The sequence below is a fragment of the Quercus lobata genome, chromosome 10 (assembly GCF_001633185.2).
Source record: "Quercus lobata isolate SW786 chromosome 10, ValleyOak3.0 Primary Assembly, whole genome shotgun sequence".
In the NCBI taxonomy this organism is placed as follows: Eukaryota; Viridiplantae; Streptophyta; class Magnoliopsida; order Fagales; family Fagaceae; genus Quercus; species Quercus lobata.
In genome coordinates this window covers 17,184,777-17,204,039 of record NC_044913.1, presented here as the reverse complement: position 1 = coordinate 17,204,039, position 19,263 = coordinate 17,184,777, and the positions used below count along the sequence as shown (strand labels likewise).

The window sequence follows — 19,263 nt, the reverse complement described above, 5'->3', positions numbered from 1 at the left end:
TTGAATGGGTATAATTTGACATTTTATTTTATGAGAGATTTATTCTGGAAGAATCAAAAAGGGTAAAAAACGTTGTAAAATGAGAATGAGAAAATGTATTTAACCTTTGAACTTGATTTGGCACTTGACAAGAGAAGTCCTGGTTCTAAGATTGGTTAGCAAATAGAGGAACACTTGTTTGGAGAAATTGATTCAAAGTTGTCCACAAGAAATAGATTTTAGAGAGAAGGAGAGAGAGGGTGAGCGAAGAGTATAGAGTAAGAAAGAGATAAGAAAAAGTGTTTGTTTGATATTTTGTAACTAGACAGAACATTGTGTCTCGAAATTAATATAGGCAACTGACAACCAACGGCACTAAGAATATCCAAACGTTACGCATAAACAGCTATGTTCTACCCTTGAGCAAGTCAATAGAGCGAAGAGCTCATGAATTGCAATGGAAAAGGCTTTTCCTTTTTCAGACACGTGTTGAACTTGCTGGCAAGTCTTGCATTTCACAAGAGCAAAATGGTCTTCTTAGCAATAGTGACCAGGGTTCAAACACTTTATCCAATTATAATGAAATCCAAAAATATATGAAAATTAAGTAGAATTACAAATAAATTTGATACGAAATTAATCTCTCTCTCTTTATTTTTTTATTTAAAAAGATGAATGTGCTGCACTTGGTTCATTTTATTTGATGAAATAATAGTTAATTGATCAAACATATGGCTTACCAAGAGTGAATATTTTTTTTTTTTTTGGATTAATGGCATTTTTTTTAAACTCTCCTTCATAGAGGAGAGCTCGAGTTCTATTCCGGTACATGGTTCCCTCAACTTGAAGTGGGGAAAAAGAAAAAGAAACATAATGGCTTGAGTTGTCTGCTTCACCCTTCATTTGTAGGTGTTCTTTGATTTTCCCAAGTCATTGTTAATGTCTCTTAAAATTAATTGACATCATAGTTAATATTCCAGCTCTCTCAAAAAAGAAATTAAAAAAAAAAAAAATTCCAGCAGCTTTTAAGGGTTCAAACATACCAAAACTCTCATGGAATGCTGCAGCCTGCAGGGTGTTCTACATACTCCTATTTTTTGTTTGATGTGAGTCCAGCCTTTTTTTTTTTTTAGGGTAATTATTCAGTATTTCAGGAGTAAAACTTGCTTTTCTAACATAATAGTGAGTCCCATTATTTAAATTTACCGTGAGATTCACTATTAATGGGAGAAGAAGAGGGCTTGAGAGTTGGGACTTGGGAGTGTCATTTAGCAGAAGCTGTGCTCCACAAGTTTGACGAATTCTTTGAAATCAATTCGTCCATCTCCATTGTCATCAAAGACTCTGATCATCCTTTGGCATTCCACTTCCAAAGGTTCCATGAGCCCCAATGAACAGAGCACTCTTCCTAACTCCCCTGCATCAATGAACCCATCATTGTTCTCGTCAAAAATATCAAATGCTTCTTTCACTTCCTCTGGACTTGGCTCCTCCTCAAACAGCCCTGCAATCTCATCTGGACCCATCCCCTCTTCATAATTTACAGCATCAGGGTGGCCATCACATAATGTTCCAAGTTTCTCCATCACTATCTTCACCTCTCCCACAGATAGCTTATTCTCATCACCCTCCTCTTTAAGCACCATTTCCACTTCTTCAGAAAGCTTCTCATTATCCACATTTTCATGGGTGCAAAGTTTGTGGATTGAAGCTTCCTGAATCGTGGCCTTTCTTTCATTCCAAACCTTCCATACACCACAAAATGAAGATTTGAGGTATAAGCCGAAAACTTAAGTATAAGTCTCGGAGTATAGTGACCCAACTAAAGTATTATGTGAAGTGAAAGAACTACAAGAAGTGAGATAGGACTGAGAGATTCATCCTTCTCTTTCTTATCCATATTCTAGAATGTGGAAAAATATGAGTATAGACTTTAGAGGCAGAGCAATTAAAAAGGGTCGTTTTATTTGGGTTTAGTGAAGGGTTTGAGTCGTGTGACTATGTGTTCCCAATATATGTAGTAGCAATACTAGGTAGTGACAAAGTCAATCTTCTCCCGGGTAAGTGTGGAGAAATTGGACGTCAAGAGCCCCACAGTTTCCACACAATGATGTGAAATTTTTTTGGTTTTTACATAGGGATATTCTTCTTTCACATTGTATATGGTACGATGTAAATTTACATGGTAGACAAGTGTTGTATACATTTGCAAAATATGGTAAATTTGCATTTTTTCAAGTATCTACAAGTATAATGTAAATTTACATTACAAGTATAATGTAAACATATGAAGATACTTTTGAATGTGTTTTCTTTTTACTATTAATGATTAACAAGCGTTTTTAGGACATTCATTAATGGACTATTTTATGAAACTTTTTATATCATTTTTATGAAAAATATAAAAAGTAGTAAAAAAAAACAGTTACTTTTTAATTTTTGCATAAAAAGTTCCTAAAAATATTTTCTAAATCAATACAGTTCCATCCTTCTTCACATCGAATCATGTTTCCTCATCCTGCGAAAACCGATTTTCATATTTGCCTTGATGAAGCGATTGCAGTTTGTTTTATAAGAAGGTTTGACCACTGCATGTCAAAGTACAGTAACAAAGATGACCAAATATATAAGAAGGCTGCAGAAGGCCGAAATGGATGCTTAAAGAAATTTGTAAAAAATGAAAAAATAGAGAATGCCGATGGTTTTGCGACTTGCTTATATGAATGGGTCAAACTGCATTTCAAAAGGCATTGAAACGTTTAAAAACAAAATCCAATACCTACTCTCTCTCTCTCTCTAGCCGAACCGGGCAAGAACAGACAGAAAAAGAGAAAAACAAAATTTTTGGTTCTGGTATCATTTCTGCCCCAACCGGGTTGGAGCATTCCTAAAAAAATTTTAAAAAAATAGTAAAAAAAATTAAACAAAAAGGGGATGTTTGACTAACATTCAAATTTGGTAATATGTTCAGAACTCTCTCTCTCTCTCTGTATAAGCAACCAATACAATTTAGTAAATTCATGTTATATACCGCAATAGAAATTTCTCACTTTTGCTCTTCCTTATTTAGCACCATACGTTCTCCTGGTAATTTTTATACTTCTTTTTTTTTTTTTTTGGGCAACCTAACTCATTTGTTGCTCTTTTACTTTTCTCTATCTTATACAATGGTTCTGTTTAAGATTTTTTTTTTCTCTCTTTAAATTATGAGAAAGGAGTAAAAATGTTTAATAATATTGGTAAATATACATGTTGTTAGTTCATTTTGTTGGATCATGGGTCATATGTTTCACGAGTGCAAATCTATTGTTAGATTAAATAAAAATAATAACAATTTCATATCAATATTCCAAGACATAGAGTTATATGGTTAATTTTTAAAAATTGAGGGAGGTAAATTATAAGAATTTATTTTGCCAAGAAATTGTGAATAAAGTGGGTAGCATAAGAGTGTTTCCACAATGCCCCTACTTTTTATTATTCTTTTTCCTAGCATAAGAGCAAGACTTCTATATCAAATGTCTTTCATTAATTTTAAATTGTATCGTTTGAGTCGTGTAATAATATTATTTAGGGATATTGTATTAGTTGGTTTTATATTATAGTATAACTGGGTCTTGCTACAATGTTGATTGGAGCCTTTGAGGGCCCAAAGTGATGTTTCGTGGAAGTTGAATTTTATACCAGAATCACCAGAATATGATGATTTGTCTTTTATTTAGTATTTCTATATATTTTATAGATTGTCATGTTGGATACTATCAACCAAGCTAGCAAGCTTCTGCTTTGAATAAATATTCCAACACCCCCACAATTCATGTTGCTTTGGTACTTTTGCATCATTCCCAATTTCCCAGGATGGTATGTGAAAACTTGTAGGTAGAAAGTTCCTACATTGTGGGAAATAGTTTGAATGTATTTGCCATGTTGGGTGAGCTGATCCAACGCAACCTAAATATGTGGCCGTAGAATTATTTTGATACATTTTTTGATTTAGTATATAGCCATTTTATTAGTTATATGCATGCTTTTAAAAATTGGACTGGGACAAAAACCGTTTTTGCTTCTAGTTCTCGGTTCAACTTAGTTTTTGATTGATTTTGAGGGATCGGATTGGTGCTCAATTCGCGGTTGGACTGTTCAAACCGGTCAGTCTAGTCTGGTTTTTAAAACCATAGTTATATGATACAGTGGAAAACTACTTTTTTTATTTTTATTTTTTATGTGTAGTGGAAAACTACTTGATACACATAATTACATGCTTTTTTTTTTTAGATCAAGATTACTTGATGTCGTGTCTATTCTATAAGCATGCTTAGCTATGCCACAAACATAATAAACTTTTAAATTTTCTTACATTCTTTTTTTACATTAAACATTATTTGTATACAATTGACCACCAACTTTTTTTACTGCAAGCATATTCTTCTAGGTTCTACTTTATTATCGAGCTGTATTTCCTATTTTTTGTATGCTATGGTTTCAGATGCAATTGGAGGAATCTTAAGGCTGGTTCAAGAGCAAGACTTCTATATCAAATGTCTTTCATTTTAAATTTTATCGTTTGAGTCATGTAATAATATTATTTAGGGACATTGTATTAGTCGGTTTTATACTATAGTATGACTGAGTCTTGCTACGATGTTGATTGGATATTTTTAAAGCCCAAAGTGATGTTATGGTTTGAATAAATATTCCAACACCCCACAATTTTATAATGTTAATCATTGATCATATATTGATCAATTCTAAAAAAACAATACGTGGATGTCTCAAACCATGATTTTGTTCTTGCAGCTGATGTACCCTTCCAATAGTTTATTCATTAAAAATTGAACAACACTATTTAAAAAAGAAGTTTATTTGTTTATTTTTTCATCATAGGTATGTATGTATGTCCTGAATTTGCAAACAAAATTAGATAGGATAGGTTTTTTTCAAATTGTTGTTCAATCTTCACAGATTTGAGCATAGGCAAGTGTGTGAATTATTTTGCTATTGAAGATTTAGTATGCTTCAGTTTCCTTGCTAAAGTGGGTTCTTTCTCTGATCCGATCCATATTACAGAATGAATTGTGACAAGTTTACAGAGATGAAGAATTTCATAGAACTAATGAGGTTCCTATGGTGATCAGCGGACCCTCAAAACCGTTGCCATTTTATTTTTAATAATATTTCCTAGCTATTATATATATATATATATATATATATATATATATGGACAAACACTAGAAAGAAGAATCTGAGTGGGATCTTTGTAGATTCTTTATCAACCATTTGAAAGTTCAATTATGTGTGCGTTTGGATTTGGATGAAAATTATAAATTATTTTACTATTCAGTTTATTTTTGCTACTATTCATGGGTCCAACTCACTTTTTGATATTATTCATGGACCCTATTGTACTATTTCAACTAACTTTTACCTTTATCTACGGTTTTTTCAGTAATAAGTTTTCAGTTTCAGCAAAATAAGTGATATCCAAACAGATCCTATAGTCGTATAGATTCTGGATTTACTTTTTGTATGACTCATTCTATAATTTTTATTAAAATAATTATTATTATTAGGTCAAAGTTTAGTTACAAAATTAGCTGTAATCTAATGTTATAATCTTACTCAATATTTTTTTATTGGAGGTGAATTTTGACAAATCCACCATTGGATTACATCTCCTTATATCCTCCATGTTTGCAAATTTTCTAGAAGATTAAAGATTAATAGCTATGTCATTAATAAATTGCTTAAATTGCAAGTTTTTGTAGTTTAAAATTTTGCATAAAATATAAGCTTCTAAATCATATAGTAAATAATATCTGATTGGCACAAAATTTGACATGTGTATTAAGAGTGTAAAAAATATGCAATTCAACGGTTAGATTTTCAAAATATATAGTAATGTTTATATTATCGAGTAAGGTTATACTTTAGGCTACAACCAATTTTGTAGCTATCTTTTGTACTTATTATTATAGGTATGAAGTAATAATAAGTACCCATCATATAATAATTATTGAAATAGAAAATTAAAAAAAAATTATTCCCAAAATATTGTGGTAATTTCTTCTTTCAATTTTAATTATTTTTCAATATTTATAAATCTAGATAGCTTATACTTTGTGAATGTGATGCTTTTATATAAATATGATGTGATCATTATGGAACATCATATTAGGATGTGCTTTAATATATATATATTTACACACACTAGTCAGCAGTATCTAAAATGAGTGTGTTGTAAAATGGTATGGAATATTAGATAAAATAACTTTTAAGATGATAAAATAGAATAATTTGAAGATAGTGAATGCTAATGCTCTTAGCTAAAATGCATGAAATACATGTAAATAAATGATGACATTAATAATACAATTATGTAATACCATTTGAAAATTATAAATATTATTTTAAAAAAGTAAAAAAAAAAAAATTGTAATTATTTGAAACACAAAATTGAATACTGTCCCGTAGACTTTGCAATCTTTTAAAAAAGAAAAATTATAAACATAAATAGGGACACTGTATAACTTAAAAAAAAAAAAAAAAAAGGGACAATAAGAAAATGAATTACTATTTAAGTAATTGGCAATTCTTTATCATCATTTAAAAAGAATTTACAAAATAAATCATTTGATTATTTATACAGAAAATATGTGCAAAACATAAAATTTATTAATATTCATACATATATAGCTATATGTGGGGCCAGAGAATTTGTGAGCCTGGTCCACTTTACATTAGGGCCCAAGGCCCGCACCGAGGAGAGGCGTTGCCAAGGACATGCAACGGAAGTCCAAATGGCCTAGAGATATAGCCGAGGACGATCCTGGATCGTCTTCGGCATCCCAAAACCTAGAAGGAAGGAGCGGCACACTATCAAAAGCAGTTCCCAAAACGCTTCCAGAAGAAAGGGCGAATATACTATAGGAGCGGTTCAAGGAAAAGCTAAACACCTCCGTATTGATGGGGAAAGGACCCCTGAACAGTGTGGTGACAAAGGACAAGGGGAAGGCTGCCATTACTGCAATTAAGTACTCTGCACCTGACAGAGCCATGCTTTTCAGCTTTTACAACCACCTCCAACCATTTTGGGTATGGGCTGATAGGACAAGTATCAGTCCTAGAAAGCTGAACTTACACGTAGACGTTGTAGGGAGAGGAAAGGCTAGTATAAAAGGAGAAGGAAGCAGTCCAGAAAAAGGAGGTGGCAAATCGTTTCTAGGGCCATTGAACCCTAACGTAAAAAGAATAATAAGAACATTAAACTCCTCGGACAAGGTCCAAGGACCGGAGCCACTTAGGCCGTGCCGAGGAGAAAGTCTTCTTAGATACGCTAGGTTCACCTCTGTGCAATCATCACGAACACTATGACTAACGGCTGTCCGTTTACCAAGGCCTAACCTTTTAGCCCACTCTCTACAAAATTTATTGTTTGGGCCTTTAACGTTCGAACCTAATACACCAATTTGGGGTCGTTACAAATTGAGTCCTTACAGAAAGCATTCTGAAGATAAATTGGCCAAAAAGAGGGAAAGTTTTGCAAAATTGGGAGGCTTGTTCTCCTATTTAAACTGAGGCCTTTTTTCCACTTATATTTGCATTCTTTTGTGCTTTGTTGTGTGTTGTTGCTGTTAACTTGGCCGTGCTCTTTTCTAGTGTTAATTATAGGAAATAAGGCACATAGAGAGGGAGAGAGAAGAAGGTATGTACAAAAAGAGGATGAAGAATGAACGGTAGTTTTTGCTGAATGAATACAGTGCAATTTTTTTTTTTTTTTTTTTTTTAAGTCGTAACAATGAAAAATTGGTAACTACTCATGTAAGTGAGACGTTGCAATTGTAGTATTATCGTCTGTTTTATTGCCTCTTCATTGTATCTGTTGGTTTGGATTTTGAATGTGTATAATCTGACATTTTATTTTATGAGAGATTTATTCTGGAAGAATCAAAAAGGGTAAAAAAACGTTGTAAAATGAGAATGAGAAAATGTATTTAACCTTTGAACTTGATTTGGCACTTGACAAGAGAAGTCCTGGTTCTAAGATTGGTTAGCAAACAGAGGAACACTTGTTTGGAGAAATTGATTCAAAGTTGTCCACAAGAAATAGATTTTAGAGAGAAGGAGAGAGAGGGTGAGCGAAGAGTATAGAGTAAGAAAGAGATAAGAAAGAAGTGTTTGTTTGATATTTTGTAACTACTATCCAAGAGACAGAACATTGTCTTGAAATTAATATAGGCAACTGACAACCAAAGGTACTAAGAATATCAAAACTTTTTGCATAAATAGCTATGTTCTACCCTTTGTAGGGAATTAATCCGAATTCCCAACCTGTGAGAAACCAAAAATAGAGAAAAACACATGCCAAAGAAAAAAACAATCACATGCACAAGATAATATTTACGTGATTCGGCAGTTTGCCTACGTCCACGAAGTTGCAGAGATTTCACTATTATCAAAGAAAAATACAAAGTACGGCTACAGTTTTTCTCTCACTCAATAAACATGACAACAACAAACCCTAAGCACAAAATTGCGTTTTTCTACATCTTGCGTACAGGATTCACAATGGGCTACAAAACAGGCCAAAAAAATTTTCTCGAGCCGACACGAAATTAAGCTCTCTCTCTCTTTATTTTTTATTTAAAAAGATTAATGTGCTGCACTTGGTTCGTTTTATTTGATGAAATAATAGTTAATCATTCATGATCAAACATATGGCTTGCCAAGAGTGAATTTTTATTTTTTATTTTGGATTAATGGCATTTTTTTTAACTCTACTTCATAGAGGAGAGCTCGAGTTCTATTCCGGTACATGGTTCCCTCAACTTGAAGTGGGGGGGGGGGGGGGGGGGGGAAAGAAAAAGAAACATAATGGCTTGAGATGTCTGCTTCACCCTTCATTTGTAGGTGTTCTTTGATTTTCCCAAGTCATTGTAAATGTCTCTTAAAATTAGTTGACATCTTAGTTAAAATTCCAGCTCTCTCAAAAAAGAAATTAAAAAAAAAAAAAAAAAAAAATTCCAGCTGCTTTTAAGGGTTCACACTTACCAAAACTCTCATGGAATGCTGCAGCCTGCTGGGTGTTCTACATACTTCTATTTTTTGTTTGATGTAAGTCCAGCCTTTTTTTGCGAGTAATTATTCAATATTCCAGAAGTAAAACTAGCTTTTCTAACATAATAGTGAGTCCCGTTATTTAAATTTACAGTGGGATTCACCATTAATGGGAGAAGAAGAGGGCTTGAGAGTTGGGAGTGTCATTTTAGCAGAAGCTGTGCTCCACAAGTTTGACAAATTCTTTGAAATCAATTCGTCCATCTCCATTGTCATCAAAGACTCTGATCATCCTTTGGCATTCCACTTCCAAAGGTTCCATGAGCCCCAATGAACAGAGCACTCTTCCTAACTCCCCTGCATCAATGAACCCGTCATTGTTCTCGTCGAAAATATCAAATGCTTCTTTCACTTCCTCTGGACTTGGCTCCTCCTCAAACAGCCCTGCAATCTCGTCTGGACCCATCCCCTCTTCATAGTTTTCAGCATCAGGGTGGTCATCACATAATGTTCCAAGTTTCTCCATCACTATCTTCACCTCTCCCACAGATAGCTTATTCTCATCACCCTCCTCTTTAAGCACCATTTCCACTTCTTCAGAAAGCTTCTCATTATGCACATTGTCATGGGTGCAAAGTTTGTGGATTGAAGCTTCCTGAATTGTGGCCTTTCTTTCATTCCAAACCTTCCACGCACCATAAAAGAAGTCTATGAAGAATTGAGGTATAAGCCGAAAACTTGAGTATAAGTCTCGGAGTATAGTGACCCAACTAAGTATTATGGGAAGTGAAAGAACTACAAGAAGTGAGATAGGGCTGAGAGATTCATCCTTCTCTGTCTTATCCATATTCTAGAAAAGTGGAAAAATATGACTAGACTTTAGAGGCAGAGATATTAAAAAGGGTTGTTCTATTTGGGTTTAGTGAAGGGTGTGACTATGTGTTCCCAATATATGTAGAAGCAAGATTAGTAAGTAATAGAGTCCTTCTGGGAAGGGAAAGGGTGGAGAAATTGAATGTGAAGAGCCCCACAGTTTCCACACAATGACGTGAAAAGTTTGTGGTTTTTGCATAGGATATGCTTTTTTCCTTTTTTTTTGACCGAAGAAGGTACATAGGATATTCTTCTTTCTGGTACAATGTAAATTTACATGATAGACACCTAGTATTGTATGCATTTGCAAAAAATTGTAAATATTTTACATTTTTTCAAGTATGTACGATATTTGTTACTTTTGTGTGTCTATAATATAAATTTACATTGCAAGTATAATGTAAACATATAGAGGTACTTTTGCATATATTTTCTTTTTACTATTGATGATTAACGGGTGTTCTTAAGACGTTTATTAATGGACTATTTTATGAAACTTTTTATATTATTTTTATGAGAAATATAAAAAGTTGTAAAAAAAAAAAAAAAAGCTACTTTTTTTATTTTCTCATAAAAAGTTCTTAAAAATATTTTCTAAACCAATACAAGCCTTGGTTTAGAAAATATTTCTAAACACATGTTGAACTTGCTGGCAAGCCTTGCATTTCGCAAGAGTGAAATGGTCTTCTTAGTAATAGTGACTAGCGCTTAAGCACTCTACCCAATTTCAGTGTAATCCAAACATACATGAAAATTAAGCAGAATTACAAGTGAATTTGGCACCCAAAAAAAAAAAAAACAACAATAAAAACAAGAACTTAATAGCAACATTTGGAAGAGGAATGTTGTTTTTTTTTTTTGAGAAAGAGGTAAGTAAGTTTATTGAACTAAATCAAAGCGAAATACATCATCCAAGTCATTGGGTAGCTCTTCTACCCATACATCAGTGTCTGCAGATAAAACTGCTCTTCTAGCTAGGGCATGTGCCAATTTATTACCCTCTCTACGTACATGAACAAAGGAACAACTTACTAAAGATGAGCTGAAGTTGCAAATCTCTTCAATAATATGGCCAAACAGTGTACGGTTGGGACCACCTGCATTGATGGCTTGAATCACCCGTTGGCAATCACCTTCAAAACATGCTTGGGTAAGCAATAATTCTTTCATCAAGATCACAGCTCTACAGGCGGCAAGGGCTTCAGCATGCTCCACGGACTGGGGTCTAGAAATTTTTTGACTCAACGCTCCCATGATATTACCAGAACTATCCCGAACCACCACCCCAATTCCAACAAGCCCACTGCTATCAAAGAAAGCCGCATCAAAATTAGCTTTGTATCCACCCTCTGCTGGCGGTGACCATTTGACACGAGGACCATGTTGCACTACCTTCGGAGGTCGCTGTTGAACCTCGAAGAACTCCATAACCAGCTCATTTGCTCTTCGACATATCTCCTAAATGGGCCACGTGGGTTGGCGTTCACGCAGCTTGTTTCTATGCTGCCAAAGACTCCAGGTAATTGTTGAGAAGAGAGCAACAGAGAATGCAGAGCCTTGTTGAAAAACAGAGTCTAGCAAGTCCACGAAGCTCCTGTGGGCTTTCCGATACAACCCAGAAAATCTAGAATCTGATTTCCAGACCGACTTGGCTTGATCACACAGCCATAATACATGCAAGAGTGTTTCTGGATAATCCTCGCATAGGGAGCAAGTCACGTCCACCGGAATCTTCCGTCGTGCAAGGTTTTGTTTTGTGGGAAGGGAGTCCGTTGCTGCACGCCAGATAAAGTGTTTGATCCTTTGTGGCGCATGAATTTTCCAAATGCGCTTCCACAATGAGGAACACTCCCCACCTGACGAAGAAGGAAGTCCATTGACAGCTTCTGCAGCAAGAATTCTGTAAGCAGACTTAACCGAATATTCGCCATTCGGGGTTAGAGGCCAAACCAGCAAGTCCTCTGTATTCACAACACTGACATGTATCCTCATGATCTTCTCTGCTTCCCAAGGGTAAAATATGTGCTGAATCAAACCAGGGTCCCATATTTTGGAATTAGGATAAAATAAATCACACACCTTCTCAACCCTTGCATCATTCCTAGGCGAGATCACTCTGCTCTGTCCCACATCCGGCAACCAACTATGACTCCAAATATCTATCTTCCGGCCATCACCGACCCTCCACACAGCCCCCTTATGAATGACATCCCTGGATTGTAAGATACTTCTCCATGCATAGGAGCATTTTGAAGGTATTGGGACGTCCAAAATGTTTCCATTTGGGAAATATTTAGAGCTAAACACTTTAAAAAGGAGTGAGTCCTTATTATTCAAGAATCTCCATACCTGCTTAGCAAGCATTGCCTTGTTAAAATTTTGGATATCTCTAAAACCCATACCCCCAATAGATTTGGAGGAACACAATGTACTCCACTTCACCCAATGCACCTTTTTTGTCTCACCATTCCCCCACCAAAATTTACGAATCATCATTTCAATATCTTTACATAAGCTAACCGGCGGCAGTTTGAAGACACTCATAGAATATGCCGGAATAGATTGAATTACGGCCTTAATCATTACCTCTTTCCCAGCTTGAGAGAGTAACTTTTCCTTCCACCCTTGCATTTTTTACCACACTCGTTCTTTGATTTTAGTAAAACTTGCTTTCTTCCCCCTCCCTATAAAGGAAGGTAGACCCAGATATTTCTCATAATGTTGAATTGTCGGAAGACCAAGTGACCCCTTAATTGCTTCCCGAGTTACTTCATCAGTATTTCTACTGAAGAAGAGAGTAGTTTTATCCTAATTCACCATCTGGCCTGAAGTTGCTTCACACAATGCCAATAACTCCTTTATTTTATCACATTCTGCTAGTGTAGACCTGCAGAAAAGTAAACAATCATCTACAAAAAATAGGTGAGTAAGCTTTGGGCCTCGCCTACTAATAGAGAAACCATGAAGTTGTCCGTCATCAGCTGCCCCCCTTAGAAGTGCATTTAGACCTTCGGCACAAAAAAGAAAGAGGTAAGGGGACAGAGGATCCCCTTGTCTTAGCCCTCTTGTTGGGACAATCATTCCTTGTGGCTCACCATTTATCAAAATAGAATATGACACTGTGGTAATGCATTCCATGATCAGAGATACCCAGGAATTCTGAAAACCCATCTTCAGTAAAATTTTCTCTAGGAAAGCCCATTCCACTCGATCATAGGCTTTGCTCATGTTTAACTTCAAAGCCATAAAACCTGTCTTCCCTGAGCAACAAGTTTTCATGTGATGGAGAGATTCAAAGGCAATCAATACATTATCAGTAATCAATCTGTCAGCAATAAAAGCACTCTGGGTTTCAGAAATGATACTGTTAAGGAGTGGTTTGAGCCTATTTGCAATGACCTTACTGACAATTTTATAAATCACATTACACAAGCTAATTGGTCTAAATTCAGAAACTCTTTCCGGGTTTTTTACTTTTGGAATTAAAGTAATAAACGTATGATTTATGGATTTTAAGATAGAGCCAGAATTAAGACAAGATAAAACAGCTTGAGTAATATCCATACCAACTTCCGTCCAGTAAGTCTGATAAAATAAAGGGGGCATGCCATCCGGCCCCGGAGCTTTCAAAGGAGCCATTTCTTTTATTGCTAACTCAACCTCCTCAGTCTTGTAGGGAGCTGTAAGTTTTAAATTCATATCCCTGGAAACAACTTCCTGGACTCCCTCCAAAACAACCTCCAAATTTTGCGGGTTAGATGTTGTGAAAAGATCAGCATAGAAATCAACCAAAACTTTTGTAAAGGCAGCTTCCTCAAATAACCAAACACCCTCTGCATCCCGTAACCCTTTGATAAAATTCCTTCTCTTCCTATTGGTGGCTGTCCCATGAAAGAAACTAGTGTTTTTATCACCACTTTTAATCCATTGAACCCGAGATCTTTGATGCCACATTTGTTCTTCCCTATCAATCAAGACATTCAATTCTGACTTCAATCTCAACACCTCGTCATAATTATTCTCCCTGACCATTCTTTCCTCAGCTTTCCATAACAAATCCTTTTTCTGCTAGATTTGTTGTTTAACATTACCAAAATGTGCCTTGCTCCACTTCTTTAAATGTTTCTTGCATCTCTTCAACTTACTGGCCACTGTGAACATAGGAGTTCCATTTGGACACTGGTGTGACCAAGCTCTAGAAACAGTATTCCCACAGTCCGGGTCCGTAACCCACATAGCTTCAAACCGGAATGGTTTTCGCTTCCACTTCTGTGCTTCCCCGTTTGGATCAAGATCTAAGAATATTGGTCTATGATCTGATGTGTAGCAGTTCAAGTGAGTGACTCTACCCGTCGGAAAGCGAGCTAACCAATCATAGTTTGCCACCCCTCGGTCTAGACGTTCCCAAATCCATTCACCATGCCGACGACCATGCCAAGTGAACTCAGGTCCAGAATATCCCAAATCTACAAACCCGCAATCATCAAGAACGTCTCGGAAAGACTGCATGAGATTATGGGACCATTGTGCACCACCTCTTTTTTCCGTAACCTCCAATAACTCATTGAAATCTCCTAGGCAGCACCATGGGAGCTTTGGTTTAGAATTCAACATACGCAGCATATTCCATCCCTCAGCTCTTCTGCTCGTTTCCGGTTCGCCGTAGAAACCAGTCAAGCGCCATCTGTTATCCGAACCACCATGCACTATCCCGTCGATATGATATTGTGAGAAACTATCAACCCAAACCATATCATCCTCTTTCCACAAGAGTGCTAACCCACCGCCCCTCCCTTCACTTGGGACAGTAAAACACCCAGCAAACTTCAACTGACATCAAACCCATTCCATCCAATCTTTATCCGACCATGTTTCCGACAAAAACACGATCTCGGGACCTTGCGCTTGTACAATGTCTACAAGCTCTTGAACTGCACGGCGGTTCCTAAGCCCCCGGCAGTTCCATGCTAAAAGACTCATTGGTTCCGGCGGGGCTGGGAACCAACCTCCACCGATAATGTACAATCAGACTTTGCTACCTTCTTCTTTTGCCCCTCTGTTTCCTCTGTTTCTGCATTCACGTCTCTGGAAGTTCTTTTGGCTAAAATGGAAGAATGATGTTCAATGGGCAGAACTTGACTTCTTTCTCTACGCACCCAGCCCTTCTCCTTATTTTTCCCTTTATCTTGCACTACACCCGGACTAGAGGAGTGGCCCAACAGCCCAGGCCCATTGCTTAACTTATTCTCAGCATCCTGTTGGTGGAGCATGACCTCATCATGGTCATCATTGACTTCGTTGACTTTTACGTTATCAAATTTGGAGAGTTCGTAATCAATCTCCTCCAATTGCTCCTGAAATAAAGATTTCTGCACCGTTACGACTTTACTACGAAGCGACACTGGCTCCGCAATATTTGGACTTTCCAACCTGGTCTCCCGTGGATCGGAGCTGTCCAATTCTGCTTCCCGGTCGGCCACCTGACCAACTTGATTACCGATCTCCTCCCTACTCTGTTCTGCTCCTTGACTGGAACCACGTCCGCCAACTTCCTTTGAACTGCTTTCTGTTGTATCCTTCTCTCCATGCATCTCAAAATCATTCCAACCATCTTCCTCGTCCAAACCCGGCACACGGATCACTATTTTTTTAAAAGGATTTGGCGTGGTTGCACGGAGCCATGCACCGAACTGCTGATCACCAGCCTTGAGAGTACCTCTGCTTCTAATCCATAGTGGGCATTCTCTATCTCCATGTGTAAGCTTTCCGCACCAATAACAGATATTGGGCAGTCGTTCGTATCGGAAGTTAACCCAACCCTCCTTTCCTCTAGTCGTAATAATAGTACGTCCACGGCATAACGGTTTTTGGATATCGACCGCTACCCTTAAACGAAAGAAATTAACTCCATACTGATCTCCCTCGTCCGTCATTTGGTTCTCGACCATGCCAGCTACCGATCCAATCTTCTTAGCCAATTCCAAAGAGAAACTTCCAACCGGAAAGTCATGGACTTGAATCCAGAAGCGGGTCACACTAAAATCCAAGGATCGGATTACAGCATCTCTGTCAACTCTTTTCAGCACCACGAGATGCCGATCAAAAGACCAGGGCTCCCCCTCCAAAACCCTATCAATATCTGCCTCCTTAGGAAACACAAAGAGAATCGTATGATCCCCCATGTCTCTAATCTCGAACCCTTTCCTGGTCTTCCATAAGAGTGTAAAAGTCCTGGCTATGGCCTCCATATTCAGTACTCGACGAGTCAAAAACTTCGCTGCCAATATATGCTCCTCCACCGTATTCTCCTCTTGGACAGCAAACTTATCGCCTTCGCACTTTGAGAGAGAAAACCTCTTCCACGAACCCATCAACTTCTCCATCTCAACGAAGAAAAACTATCCGCTCTCTCCCTCAGGTCAGAAAACGTGGGAAGAGGACTGTAGAACTATAGAAGACTGTAGAAACCCCACTTTGACGTAGGTACTAGATTATTCTCCTGACGGCTAGGGTTACCCTAGGTCAACGAAGAGGAATGTTGTTGATCTTAATATGGGATGCTTAGAAACTTACTTACGGCGAAAGTTGTACATTGGACATGTTTTTCAGTATTTCAAGGAAGTAATTACATAATTCAGTCATGATAAATAAAAATAGAACTAAACAAAGTTGCTTATGCACTAATATGTTTCTCTCCAGAAGCTTTACTAATTTGTGCCACATTTGATTCTCTCTCTCTTTAAATTAAAATAAATAAATAAATAAATAAGATGAATGTGTTACACATGGTTCATTTTATTTGATGAATTGATAGTTGATCATTCATGATCAAACATATGGCTAGCCAAGAGTGTTTTTTTTTTTTTCCTTATTTTTTGGGCTCAATGGCATTTTTTTTTTCCCCTCTCCTTAGAGGAGAGAGCTCGGGTTCTATCCGGGTACAAGGGTCCCTCAACTTTTGGGGGGAAAAAGAAAAAGAAACATATGACTTGAGATGTCTGCTTCACCCTTCAAATTTGTAGGTGTTCTTTGCTTTTCCCAGTCATTGTTCACATCTCTAAAAATTAGCTGACATCTTAGTTAAAGTTCAAGCTACCTCAAAATAAAAAATTAAAAAAAAAAACCCAGCTGCTTTTAAGAGTTCACACACTCACCAAAACTTTTACGGAATGCTGCAGGTTCTACACACTTTTTTTTTTTAGGTGAGTCGAACGTTTTTTGCTAGTAATTACTCAATATTCAGTGAGTATAACTCTTTCTTCTAACATAATAGTGAGTCACATTATAGGGAAATTATTGTGTACTTTTGGAGTACCATAAATGCATACTCCCTTCTCTCACATGAATGATGAGTCTCACTAATTAAATTCATAGTGGGGCTCACCATTTATGTGAGATGAGGGATTACGCATTTATGGTATTTCGAGAGTACTTAATAATTTTTTTCCTATTATGGTTTGACTCATTATTCATGTGAGAAGAAAAAAATATCATATAGATGTACTAAGAAGTAGTTAACAATTTTCTGTCTAGAGAGAACATGGAAGTGTCAACTGTGCATATGTTTTTTTTTTTTTTTTTGAGAGAGTTTCAACCTGTAGCGTCCGCTCTTGATGATAGCTCTTTATCATCAGACCAAGGCACCAATCAGTTTTTGATGTAGGCGGGGATTGAACCCCAGATCTCTTATACAACCATCAGAGATTTTACCAGTTGAGCTAACTGGAACTCACCATATATTTTGTTTTTACAATTGAATTAATTGTCTTTTTCCTTCTCCTTTCCTTTTTTTGCTTTTGGGAATTGCTATTATTACTCACATCAGTGCAAAACTTGAGGAATCTATTTTTTCTATTTTACACAACTACTTTTCAAAAACATCCATATTAAATTATCTATTTTACACTGCATTTCATTAAACTATAATTTCTTTATCAATTTTTTATTACTCTCTCAAATCATCTCTCTCTTTCTCTTTGAATAAAGATGTATTAAAAAATAGATTTGCATGTGAATAGTAATCATATATATTTACACAATTAATATAGCAACAATGCAAATTTACACAATTTTACGTACAATGATGCGGGTAATTTTTAGAGTTGAATATGCAAAAAATTGACCCCTACTAGTCAATGAATACATGAGTGCTATAAGTAGAATTAGGTTGGGTCGTAATTGTCCTAGGAATTTCCTGGTTATTGTCTTGACGTGAAGAACAAAGCTTGTATAGCAGGACTCGCGTGCAGGACGTGTTAAAAACAAGTTTAAATTGCAGAGGAAGTTCCAAGTGTGAACTGTGAACAAAATTTCTTGTAGCCATCAAAACGACAGGGATAATGGTCCCTTAAAGGGTTCTTAAGTCACATTATTAAAATGTGGATCGCATTAATCTTTTGATATCACACTTCTAATGAGACATACGTGATTCACGAAAGGAACCCTCAAAAAATAAAATACATTTATATTTTAAACCACGTAATAAATAGTTTCTTTAAATTTAAAAAAAAAAAAAAACACCCATATAATATATGGGTATTACAAATTAAATCCTATATATATAATTTTGAAAGTAACTAATTTAAACATTAAAATTTTATGATTAGTTTTAAATAGGATTATATCAATTTTAATTTTGAAAAACTTTTTTTATAAAAACAACAGTAACAAGTATTGTGAGTAAAAATTATGTAAGAGATATATGTATTTTTTTTATATTAATTTTTTTTTTAATTTTGTATAATCAAGAATTGCTATATACTCGTCTAACTCTATTTTGGTGAATTTCTTGTTTATTTATGATATTTTATTTATATTTTGTGTATTGCTAGTTACAAATTTATCAAACGATCCTATTTCTCTCTCTCTCTCTCCCTCTCCGAAATTAGTATCTATCGGGTTCATGGATTAATTTGTTACTTTTGAAATTATAGAGTTGCATTTGTAATACTCTCTCAACTATCGACCTAAAATGTAATTTTTCAAAAAAAAAAAAAAAAAAAAGATTAACTGGTGTCGTGATCTAAGTAACCATATATAGGCATATAGCTTAACGAAGCTGCTAGGAGAGTTAGAAGATTCTTGAACTATACAATACCTTCTTGTTATTGAAGAGTGGTTTAGTGGAGAAATTGTTGGATGTATATATATATTTTTTTCTGCCAAATGAGTAGTGGTTGGATTATTGTCCATTGCCGTGGTTTGAAAGCAAGTTTGGCTCCCGTGTTGACTACTTTAGTCAAGTCAACTTTCCACTGCAAAGTTGTGTGTCAGTGTATTCAAAAAGGAAGAAAAATAGAGGGCCAAGCCTATTCCAACAGTGGTTGTAATAGTTATTTATTGTAGTGGATATATTGT

General features: G+C 35.9%; 4 protein-coding genes across 4 annotated transcripts; all 4 read right to left on the bottom strand.

Moving 5' to 3' along the window:
- Positions 1 to 1,247: 1,247 nt before the first annotated feature.
- LOC115964432 (probable calcium-binding protein CML45) lies at positions 1,248 to 6,998 on the bottom strand. Its single transcript, XM_031083742.1, has 3 exons — positions 6,760 to 6,998; positions 1,725 to 1,801; positions 1,248 to 1,690 (listed from the first exon to the last, which is right to left on the bottom strand). Exons 1-3 carry the CDS (start codon positions 6,996 to 6,998, stop codon positions 1,248 to 1,250), a joined length of 759 nt encoding a protein of 252 aa, XP_030939602.1.
- Positions 6,999 to 9,059: 2,061 nt separating this feature from the next.
- On the bottom strand, positions 9,060 to 9,929 carry LOC115962933 (probable calcium-binding protein CML47). Its single transcript, XM_031081820.1, has one exon. It carries the CDS (start codon positions 9,878 to 9,880, stop codon positions 9,242 to 9,244), a length of 639 nt encoding a protein of 212 aa, XP_030937680.1. The 5' UTR covers positions 9,881 to 9,929; the 3' UTR covers positions 9,060 to 9,241.
- Positions 9,930 to 10,785: 856 nt separating this feature from the next.
- Positions 10,786 to 11,334, bottom strand: LOC115964431. The gene has a single exon (XM_031083741.1). The coding sequence runs from the start codon at positions 11,332 to 11,334 to the stop codon at positions 10,786 to 10,788; it is 549 nt and encodes a 182-aa protein (XP_030939601.1).
- Positions 11,335 to 14,882: 3,548 nt separating this feature from the next.
- On the bottom strand, positions 14,883 to 16,289 carry LOC115964430. The gene has a single exon (XM_031083740.1). It carries the CDS (start codon positions 16,287 to 16,289, stop codon positions 14,883 to 14,885), a length of 1,407 nt encoding a protein of 468 aa, XP_030939600.1.
- Between the last annotated feature and the right edge of the window lie 2,974 nt (positions 16,290 to 19,263).

Excerpts from the sequence above, each read along its gene's own strand:
- LOC115964432 (XM_031083742.1), bottom strand. The coding sequence starts at position 6,998 with ATGGCAGCCTTCCCCTTGTCCTTTGTCACCACACTGTTCAGGGGTCCT. Across the intron at positions 1,802-6,759 it reads CATTTGGACTTCCGTTGCAT|TTGGGTCACTATACTCCGAG; the intron begins GTCCTTGGCAAC and ends ATAATACTTTAG. Across the intron at positions 1,691-1,724 it reads CATTTTGTGGTGTATGGAAG|CTTCAATCCACAAACTTTGC; the intron begins GTTTGGAATGAA and ends CGATTCAGGAAG.
- LOC115962933 (XM_031081820.1), bottom strand. The coding sequence starts at position 9,880 with ATGGATAAGACAGAGAAGGATGAATCTCTCAGCCCTATCTCACTTCTT.
- LOC115964431 (XM_031083741.1), bottom strand. The coding sequence starts at position 11,334 with ATGGAGTTCTTCGAGGTTCAACAGCGACCTCCGAAGGTAGTGCAACAT.
- LOC115964430 (XM_031083740.1), bottom strand. The coding sequence starts at position 16,289 with ATGGAGAAGTTGATGGGTTCGTGGAAGAGGTTTTCTCTCTCAAAGTGC.